The following is an 11,501-nucleotide window of genomic DNA, read 5'->3' as shown; positions in this document are numbered from 1 at the left end:
TAGGCCTAGTTTGACATGCTTTAAGCACGGTTCAGTTATGTCGTGAACCAAACCGACCCACTCCTAAAGTTGAGCTGTGTATATGACAAAGGCCAGCTTGCCACATCACAGATTGAACCGGACCCATATAAATTTAGTGCTAAAGGTGACCCACTCCTAGAGTCGTGTATGGCCTCTAAGACCAACCTGCCACGGATCCACCAAACTGGACCCATATAAATTTAGTGCTATAGGTGAACAAGAAGGCTCAATTTACACGTAATTTTAGTGCTAAAGGTAACCCAAGAAGGCTTGATATTCAAGTCTACATGAAAGTTACGTCCTAGGCAGAAGTGAACGACCATTGCAACTTCACGCAAGCTCACAGTAATAGACAACTAAACCATAAAGTTCAGATTTTCAACCTTAGAATCCACAAATACATATACAATCTTCACTTAATAATGTCAGGAAAAACATCAAGCATTCCAGATGAAACTCAAAACATTTAAGAAACTGCACTTTGCACATAAGATTAATATATACGAAATCTCATAACAGGGACAACGATGTGTCTTTAACACAGACAACCAAGGTTCCCATGTTATGTATTATGGAATGATTCTTATTACTCCACCAGCTGTACTGATAGCCAACTGCCATGGGACAGTTGGAGTTTCTATTCATAGAGACGACTTCTGAATCCTTCAAGAACTTCCTGTGCATCAAGCAAACAAAAGGACCAGTAAAACAACAAATTTATCACCCTGCCAATCTCCTAATACCACATTCTGCCTGATTTAAATATTTTGACCCCATATAGAAGGAATTGTGTTGAAGCAGTTACTCCTCTAAAACATTGACCAATTCGTATTCCACCAACGACAGGTTATTATCTTCCTTGACAGTGAAGCTGGCTGGTTCAGTAACTTCTACACGTCCCCACTTATCCACTGCAAGCCTCATTGATCCCTTGAACATGTCAATTTTTGCATTTCGTAATATTATTGTAGCTTCCGGCTTCATCAGGTCCACTGCACGATCGATGTGTCAACAGAAATGCAATTAGACTCGCACACCTCAATTCTACATAAATATGAAATGAACACAATCGCAGCTACACCAAATTTATAACTCCAAACTCACGGACCACGGTTAACTATGATTAGCTTAAGGCATTCACTAACAGCAAACTGCAAAGTGAACTAGAGGCCGACTTATGAATAATAGTCAACCAGAATTCCAATTGAGAAATAAAACCCTAAGTGCGTGAATCGCGCAACAAAATCTGTAGAAGAATAAATTATGTTAAACTAAATAAACCATGACATGATAAGGTACAGGAAACGGTAATGCACAAACCTTAGCAGCCAAGGAAATTGAGAGTGCAGCAAATCTACATCAAAGTTTAAATATTAAACTAAAATATAAAGTTAGCTGTGTCAAATTAGCTTACATTCCTTGCATAATAATTCCTAATTCCACATTATCTGAAAGCTAATTCTTCTACATCATCAATATTCATAAGCTATTGAAGCACAGAGAAAGGAGAAGTAAAAATATAAGAGCAAATTAAAGGATGAGAACAAATTTGAAATTGTTAGAAATAAAGGGGGCAGCAACAACTATAAATGCTGCTACTAGAGCCTTAATATCACTCCAAATGGACAGTGAAGTGTGATAGGGGAGAAATTCGTAAACGACGGAAGTGAACAAAGGGCCTTAATGCATCAGATATTTATCATAAAATGCCATAACTATAATGATAAGGACCAAAATTGGCACAACGGCACTACCATACCTTGGTCATTCCTTGCTGTAAACACAATGGTCCCAGTTTCATCTCCAACCAAGCATTCGGCAATCCGCATTTGACGTAGTTGGGGCCCATCTGGCCTGCCCTTCTGCATTACCACATTGGCACTCACAACTTTTACTACAAGATTGTGTCCATTAGTTCCAGGCCTGAGCTGATCAACCTTGGTGAAAACTGGCTTCCTCATAGCTGATTTTGCTTCAGCCATTGGAAAGAAACCCTACAATATGGCAATGCAATCCCCTGTTAGAAATAAAGGGGGCAGCAACAACTATAAATGCTGCTACTAGAGCCTTAATATCACTCCAAATGGACAGTGAAGTGTGATAGGGGAGAAATTCGTAAACGACGGAAGTGAACAAAGGGCCTTAATGCATCAGATATTTATCATAAAATGCCATAACTATAATGATAAGGACCAAAATTGGCACAACGGCACTACCATACCTTGGTCATTCCTTGCTGTAAACACAATGGTCCCAGTTTCATCTCCAACCAAGCATTCGGCAATCCGCATTTGACGTAGTTGGGGCCCATCTGGCCTGCCCTTCTGCATTACCACATTGGCACTCACAACTTTTACTACAAGATTGTGTCCATTAGTTCCAGGCCTGAGCTGATCAACCTTGGTGAAAACTGGCTTCCTCATAGCTGATTTTGCTTCAGCCATTGGAAAGAAACCCTACAATATGGCAATGCAATCCCCATCAAGGGCATAAATAAAGCATATTGAACTTTAAACAAATGGAAGCCAATAACTGTCCTCCTTCCCCCTTAAACACACACACAAGCAGAGGAGACAGAATATTCTATTTGTTGCAAGAATAGCAATGTTATACCATGATACAAATCATTTCAGACAACAAATTGCTGCACAGATCAACGCCCAGGCACAAACTAGAGGAAGCAACACTTTCACAATAAATATACACATTGTTTAGAAAAGCACCCAAGGCTTTACCCCTTTAGTTGTGGCACAGGTGATGTTTTCAGTACAAACCTTGAAATTACATTTTGAGTGCCATTTGTCCAGACTTATGTCTTGACTTGCTGAAGCATGCACCTCAAGAAGTATGAGCTGTGAGCTTGTTCTTTCTTATTTCGTGGCTTTTTATCATTAACCACGGCTTCTTAAGCTGGTCACTTATAGCTTAGAATAATTAAGAGTTTTTTGATTATTTCAAACACAAAACAATCAACTTAGATAAGGAAATGAAGAAGAGCGCACGTAAAGCAAGCCAACTTTTCAAGAGCGGATGAATGGTGAACAGTGCCATATGACAACTAAATATTTTTGTAGCTTAATATTTTCCTTGTTGCCCTTTCTTTTTTTGCCTTCACAGGGAAGGGGAAGACATTGTTGCAGATGGAGAATAAAGGCAATTGAGAAGAAATCAATAGTGACAACCAACGAGGAAAAATGACATGGAAATCAGATATCTTTACTCTTAAAAACCCATTGTCCATTATTTCCTAAAAATGAAAATCTAGATTGGCTACAACTTACTATATTGCTAGATCAATAAAACATAAAATTAATAAAATGCATAAAGTGTAGATACATAATATTCCACCCTATAAAGTCTAGGATTATAATAGTGGATTGTTACCTTAGTTTATATTTTCATATTTAGGAAATACTAGACAATATGGAGCAAAACGTGCTCATTGATTTTAGAAGATCATAGTTTCATCATTTTTCTGTATCAAAATGCTAACTTCGTATTGCATTTCCTCCGAAACAATTAATATTCTGGAGTTCTTAATTTTATGGAATAAATCTGTCATTCTCTTTTCTCCCTTTATTAGTTTTACTTTCATGCGACCAAGTTGTGTTCTTAACATATTGGTAACTGACGATTTACTACTAGCTACTTTACTAATCGATTTTTTATAACTTATTTTTATTGGTATTTATTGAGATTTATTCTTAGGTCGAGGTGCTGAGTACTCAATTGCACCTTTTTAAACTTTGCAGGTACAGACATATACACTAAAATATATATTATCTCAATTGTATTGCAAGATAGGACAATACCTGACTTTAAAATCACCTACGAAAGGAAGAAGAATATAATCAGATCACAAAGAGAGAAAATCTTATGCGAACGATTAATTGAATAATTACAAGTAACAGACCTAAACGCAGTTGTCAAAAGCTCAACTCATATATATGCACAGAGATACTTCAAAGAGATAAAAATTCATATAGAAAAACCCTAATCTTCAGATCAAACTAATTGAAAAATGAAATTCTTTAAACTAATAACTATATTAAAAATCGATCCAATAATGAGAAATTTGAATTACCTTTGACGAGGACACAGATTGAGAATTGGTAGATCGAGAATGTGATTCGGCGATCTTCTTTCACTCCGCTGCTGAATGATTTCGAGAACCGACTAAGAAATCGCCCTTTTGAATGAAAAGTTCTTTTGGGTTGTGACCGTTGATCTTCCGCATTTTCTCAGCTAATCTCTGCCGTCCACGTTTCGTGATTCTAAAGCTTTTGCTAACCCGGTAAAAATCACTATTGTTAGCCCCTGTTTCAAACTACTATTTTTCATTTTTTTTCCCTACTTATTTTAAATCATATATTCACGCAATAAAATATTTTACTTAAAATTCCAATAATTTTTTTAACTTTCTTACAATCTTTAGAACCTTTTATTAAAAAACTTCGACATTGAAAGATAAAAAGTTCAATGATTTATTTTTTGATCTGTAAAGAGAAGTCACATTTATTTCTATTTAATGCGGATAATATGTAACTTTCTATAATAACTAATTTTCCAATTTTTCAAATCTTTAAACAAATATTAATAATATATTTAAAACTTCCAAATGAACAACAAAACAAATAGATGAAGTATATTTATTTAATGGCATAAAATATCAGAATTTGAAAACAACATATTTGTAATAGCCTTAGAGCAGCACTTTACAGTTCAACAAATTTATTTCTTTAGATTTTTTCTTTCTTTAACTCTCTTAGTTATTTTCTTGACCTTCTAAAAAAGGATTAAGACTCTAATCAAAAAGATTTTTATCATGTTTAAAAATGTTTAAACAAACTCCCTTAATTGGAATACAAAAAAGTTAATTTAACTTAGAGGAAATCACCTTATCTTTTGACAATAGAATTCAGAATAAAGGGGTTAAGAGCTTTAAAAATGTGTTTGAAAAGGAAATGTAACATTACTTTTGAATAAATTAATTGCTTATTTGGTGTTTTCTCATTTAGACAATTCCCGAAAATAAATAAAATAAAAGAGAATTATAAAACAAGAGAAAATATGAAAAGAACTTACTTTAATTTGATGTTTTTGAATTTACAAAGATTGTGAGAGAATTTTTGAGTATAAGTGTTATATTGTGTGCTTTGTATTTTTTGGTGTGTGATATTAGTATTTATAGACGCCAGTACATCACGTCTATTCTTTTAAAAAGAAATAAATATTATACAACTTTATAAGTGTGATTTACAATTAAGGAATTAAATGTTATTTTACAGTTGTATGAAAAATAATAAAGATTCTTTTGAAAATTTCGTCTTCACGCCCTCCTTTTTTTTACGATCCTGGGCGCTTGAGTCTGCTTACGGATACCTCGACTAATCTCATAAGGCTTTAAAATTTACAGTCGGGTACTTACCTCAATTGTCTTTAGGGAACTTGAACTGGTGACTATTGGGGAGTAAATCCAAAACCTGACCATCGTGTTATCCCTCAGTATCACGTCCCCCTTTTTTACTTTCTTTGTTAATAATTGTTTTTCGAGTACTATTCATCTGTCCTTGCTTAGTCTTTTATTCTATTTGTCCATCATCTCTATATAGGCTTATTTTAGGTCTGTATCCATTTAATTAGTTTTGCCATCAAATATACACTATTCTTTTTCTGTATCTGATTGACTTTCTGTTAATTCGTTATTTGTTTCTTGAAAAGATATCATATATAACTCTTTTTGTTGAATATCTGGTACTAGAATTTTTCATGTTTTTAACTCTTATAGCAAGATGTTTTTGACAGATAATAACTCCTTTGTTTCACTGTGCTATAAGTTTGGAATCATTATTTTGAACTTCTATCATTGTCGCGTTTTCTAAGATCTATCTTTCGTAATCAATTTATCTAAGTTCTATTTTAGTATTTGTCTTCGAAGAAAGTCTAAATCTTTTTTCTCATTCGTATATTAGAATATAATGATAAGTTGGAATTACTATATCATTATTTGCAAGAGGTGCTCTAGAAATGAATTGGATAATTAAAGGGTAATAATTTAACTGATTAAGAAGCTGTTTTAAGTTTAGGTGGGAAGAATCTGAAGGATGTGTATAAAAATACGCATATAGTATCTATCATGCCAAACTGTAAAGTTGGATAAAAAATGTTTTTTCTTCAAAGATTTTATAGTCAAATGAAATTGTAGGATAATTGTGTCTAAGAAAGCTAAATTTTTAATAGATGATTCGTATTTAGGGCAATGTTCAAGAAAATATCGATTTTCCTTGTAATAGTAGCTTAGCATTTGAGAAAAATCGATTATCTCCTGTACGACTGACTTCTTTATAGAATTTTTAACAATACTAGCACAATCACCAATTTTCTATTCTAATTTATATAGTCTTTTTCTTTTCCTGTAGCTATAGAGTCCGTTAATTTAATAGGTCTTTCTATTGTAGAAGCAATATCTTTTAAGATGGACCTTTCAACAGTATCTCTAAAACTGAGTCTTTTTAAGTTATTTTGTAACTTAAGAATCTCATTTTGATATTTACTAATGGCCTGTCGAGATGAATAATCTCATCTTCAAGGATTTGTAGTTTTTCTTCTAATGAATGCTTTTTACGATTCAAATATCTAAAAACCTTGGTCACAATTTCACAACTATCACAAAGTTGTATTGATGAAAATGAAGATGATGGTTGAGAAAGCGGTTTGCATGGTCATAGTTTGTCTAACTTTTTCAATATATAAATCATATCTTTTCTCTACGAAAATTTAAAGTTTCTTCTAATGTGTAAAATCTTTTGAAAAAATGGTCTGAAAATATTTTTACTTCTTGTAATAATTTTGGCCAATAATTATATATACTAGAATTTTTGCCTTGAATTATTGCAAATAAAATAAAATAAAATTTCTACTTGATTGTGAATCTATCTAAAATGATTAGCTAAAATATTAATACTGCTTAATATTTGTTTAAAGTCACGTGTTATCCAGAGATTATCTAGTAGACAACGTTTCCTTTCTGGAATTTTTCTTAAATTATTTCCTCTAAATCGGAAATTAGATCCTTATGGAGCCACTCTTAGAGTGATATTCTCAAAGTTCATCATCCCCTGATCCATCTGCACCATGAAAATAATTGGTTAGAAAATTAAGTATTCAATATCTCACACAATTTTAATTTATGTCTTATTTTTATCAAATTTTGTTTTTAAATAAATTTTACTATAACGTCACAATCTAACCTCATTGTAAATTCAGTATTTAAAAATAATTTAAAACTTTCTATGATATCTAAAGGTAATTCTAATCATGGTAAATTTCGAACTTTTTTTTTTTAATCTTTTTAACTAGCACTATATTTGACTAATAAAAATGTTTTTGTCATTTGCTAGACAACTTATTATACAATGAACCTACTTTATTTCCTAAGTCTACTAAAATGTCTAGCATAATTCAAAATCCCTAAAAAGGCTTATAATTTCTTAGTTTTTTCAATTTTATCTGAAATTTCTAAAATTGTATGTACTATACGTTGTTGCAGCTTTATTTTTCCTTCTCTTAAAATTATTCCTAAAAACTCCATTTTTTGTTTATTTATTTCCTTCTTTTTACTTTTAATTAGACAATTTTCTATGAACTTATTTAAAACTATATCTAAATACTTCATATGTTCTTTATGATTTTTACTATGTACTAAATATCGTGTATATAACATAAATAAATGGAAAGAATTAAAAATACTATCCATCTTTCTTTGAAAACAGATAGTGCATTTTTAAATTCAAAATGCATGTCTAACAATTCAATGTCCTAGTGACGTAGTAAAAGTTATCCAGTGGATTCTACAAATAGAATCTTTTGCCCCTTTTATTTGTCAAAATCTAGATTTATATTCAAACTTTGAAAATATTTTACTATATTGTATTTTATTTATTAATATGTTTTTATCTTATATTTTATATTCATCTTCTATAGTATCATCATTTAGTCTTTTGTAATTTATAGCCATTCTTGTTTTTCCTCTTTTAATTTCACTATGTTGACCATTTGATGGTCTTATTACTTTTAAATCTAATAAATCTTTAATCTGTATGTTAGAATCTTCTATGTCTTGATTTGAATGTTTGATTTTTACGGTTCTAATTTTTATATTTTCGTTTATGATTTTTAATTTAGCTTCTATTTTATCTTTGGCATAATGTTTTATTGGGTTTTCTCTTATTATTTGAATCTTATAAACTAATTCTAAAATTCTATCTATGCTATCTACCTTAGATGGCTTTTTATTACAAATTATTAATTCTTAGTATAAAATCAATTTTTAAAATTTCTAAAGATAAATGTTTTAAACATTCCAAACTTTCTAAATTATCTAAATTTTCGTCAAAATCTAAACTTTCTCGTTATGTTTCTGTTGGTGAATTTAGAGGTCTACCACGCTTCACTTGCAACTTTGATGAATCTATAGTATTAATGATAGAGGTATTTTTTCCAAAAATTATAACATCAGGAGTAATTGTCAAACTTTCATTTCTATAAAAAAATTCATCTTTTATTAATTCGCTAACTAATGTAGTTGTAATACCATAAATTTTTATAAATCTTGAAGTGTTACCAAAGATTTTTCTCTTTGTATTAAAGGAGGAACAATAAAAATAAATTTCTTTATAAATGTCTTAGATTAAATTAAACTAACTAATAAATTTAAAGGCAGAAAAACTTAATGTGTATTTTTTTGTTTCCTTCTCTCTCTATAATGACTCCCTCTTTATTTTCTTTGTTGAAATAGTGGGAGTTCTCGCAATATTTATAGTGAAAATTCTCAACTGAGTTTGTATGCAACTAAAATTGATAAATTGTGTAATACAATAAATTTGAATAAGAATTGGTTTCAAGTAATAGAATTTGAATTCTATTCAAGTAATATTTTCATATCAAATAAAAATCACGTGGAGGTAGGAATTAAAAGAGAAAAAGAATTTTATTTAATTAATATTGCAAGCCCCCACAAACTCTATTAACCTATTATTCTTTTAATAGGACTTGACTTGATGTAATATAATCCAAAATAACATTTTCTCGTGTTGAAGACTTTTAATTAATTACAAATTACAAAAAGAGTCCAATATTGATATATTAAAATTTGCTCTATCAAAATCTAATTATTTGACACAATAATATAAGAATTTAAAGCATATTTCACTTTAGTCCTTCAGTTTTCAAAATATAATTATATAGCATACAAAATAAACAAACTTTATTCTATAAAATTTTTGGGGCATTACAACCCTCGCTCCTCAAAAGAATTTCGTTCTCGAAATTACCTCAGTTAGTTGAAAAGTTTTGAATACTTGACTTTATCATACTTATAATATTTCATGACATGAAGCAAGACAAATCAAAATTATGCTAAAAAAGAACATTTAATTTCATACCTTAGATTAATTAGAAAGTGGTTGAATAATGAGCGTTGTCTACCAAGAATTACATGTTTAAAACTTTAAATTTTTTTACATTGTACTTAAACTCCTAATACTTGTGAAAATACTTTATTTTTATTGTTACTACAAATTTCCTAAAATATGATTTTTCTGAAAATAGAAGTTTTTAAAATAGAACATTCTTAAAATTTGAATGGTTTGAAATTTAGTTTTTTGTCTTGTTGATTTGAATAATGCATAACGAAAAGGCATCCAAATGAGGAGGGGGTTACAAGTGGACTGCTTAAATCTCAAATTCTTCTTAGACAATTTAGATCTTTTTGATAAAATCTTTTGATCATGCAAATACGTAAATCAATAAAACTCAAACAATAAGCGTGAACTAGAGATATTTTAAAAAATATTTTTCAAATTGGTAAGTTCTTATTAAACTCATTTACATGAAAAAAAAAATGGTCCATAGAAAAGTAGACTCAAGCTCTGATGCCAAACTGTAACACTTCAAAATTTATGAAAATTTGGAGTGTTGCAGTAGTTGTTAAACTACGCCGTCTTTCTTGAAATTTAATCTTGCAGTCATGAAACATTTTTCTTCGGATCCCATTTTACTGCTATCCATTTGACTACCTCTTATTTTCATTTTCTAGTCTTTGTCTATAGTTTTCTGGAGCTAAATCTTTTCTAATTATATTAAATTACCTCATGTGTTTATTAATAGTTTTATCATTTTATTTATTTTTATTTCTATGGGTATTCTGAGACTTTTGGTTGGCTTTACATTTGACAAACTATTTCTTCTTGATTTTTTGTTTCTAAATGATTATTCTCTGTGTAATTATCTATAGGTTGTTTTCCTTTTGTTTATAAATTTTTAATCCAATATTTTATTTCTCCTAATGTTTCATATATTTCATCTATTCTATTATTTGTATCTATTATCCTATCTTCTAATCTTTCTATATTTTCACCGTGATATTTAGTTTTGTAATTAATTTATTCTTTAATTCCTAAACAATTATTACATTGGATTTCTAAGTAAATTTTACATTGATTTCTATTTTTATGTCCTAAGTATATTTTACATATTTTGCATTTATCCATCACTGATCATTAATATGCATTTATCCATCATTGATCATTATCATCTAATCCATTCATGAACACGTTCTTGTTCTATATTCATTATTTTTGTATTCAAAATCGAAAAATCTAGTTATTTTAAACTACTAATAGTAAGACGCACGTGCAATGCACGTGACACCGTATAATTGACTATGTAATAGCGTAGATACAAAAAAATTATTTGTATTAGTATTGAAAATATTTAATACACTAAGATAAAGTTTGAAATAATACTGTAATATGTAAACAGGGGGTGAGTGATATGCCCTGCTAAAGAGAGAATGAAATTCAACTTAGCTTGCCATTTTTCTACTTGTTGAGGGGCGCTCTAGTGCATCATAGATTCTTATCCAAGACTTGTATCATTTGATGATGCAATGTGAATCGAACTAATATTGGGTTATTTACACAGAGGAATGGAGAAAATTGCGGAAAGTAAGGCTTGATTTCCCATTCATTGTAGTTCATTGGTTATTAACCCATGTGCAGGGGATAGTGTCAAACTACCCATTTGTGTTTGAGTAGGCATATAAATCACAACTTAGATTTCAAAAATCAAGAGCAACTTGTTGAAAATAAACAAATAAAGAAAGATGTCACTAATTACAGAAATAGACATTGAGGTTGTTCAAGAATTTACCAAATTTAGGCAGATTGTGAAATTAATTTAAGGTTTTGCTAGTACCATTTAAAAAAAAAAAAAGAAAAAAGAAGAAGAAGCAGCAAAAATAGAACCCATAATTCTTAAATGCAAATGAGAGCATTGATAACGTAGTGAGAGAGAGGCAACATAATCAAACAATTAAATACTCAAGTTGTAGGCAAAAGGAAAATTAAACCAATATCAATCTACAGATGAGTAAAATGAAGCAACCATCAATTTACAATGCACTTGAAACTTCTTTGTAT

At 30.2% G+C, this 11,501-nt stretch overlaps 1 protein-coding gene across 3 annotated transcripts; it reads right to left on the bottom strand.

Moving 5' to 3' along the window:
• Nucleotides 1-370: 370 nt before the first annotated feature.
• On the bottom strand, nt 371-4,262 carry LOC111409327 (uncharacterized protein At4g28440-like). 3 transcript variants are annotated; one of them, XM_023039373.1, is made up of 4 exons: nt 4,106-4,228; nt 3,834-3,849; nt 2,243-2,477; nt 371-1,013 (listed from the first exon to the last, which is right to left on the bottom strand). In XM_023039373.1, the coding sequence occupies exons 3-4, from the start codon at nt 2,463-2,465 to the stop codon at nt 823-825; spliced, it is 414 nt and encodes a 137-aa protein (XP_022895141.1). In that variant the 5' UTR covers nt 2,466-2,477; nt 3,834-3,849; nt 4,106-4,228; the 3' UTR covers nt 371-822. The 3 variants fall into 3 exon arrangements, with proteins under 3 accessions (XP_022895141.1, XP_022895140.1, XP_022895139.1); XM_023039372.1 differs by lacking the exon at nt 3,834-3,849 and having other exon boundaries at nt 4,106-4,262; XM_023039371.1 differs by lacking the exons at nt 2,243-2,477; nt 3,834-3,849; nt 4,106-4,228 and adding an exon at nt 1,781-2,033.
• Between the last annotated feature and the right edge of the window lie 7,239 nt (nt 4,263-11,501).

This window comes from Olea europaea, chromosome 14 (genome assembly GCF_002742605.1).
Source record: "Olea europaea var. sylvestris chromosome 14, O_europaea_v1, whole genome shotgun sequence".
Taxonomy (NCBI): domain Eukaryota; kingdom Viridiplantae; phylum Streptophyta; class Magnoliopsida; order Lamiales; family Oleaceae; genus Olea; species Olea europaea.
Note: the sequence above shows the minus strand (reverse complement) of the source record. Positions and strands in the feature narration are given on the sequence as shown.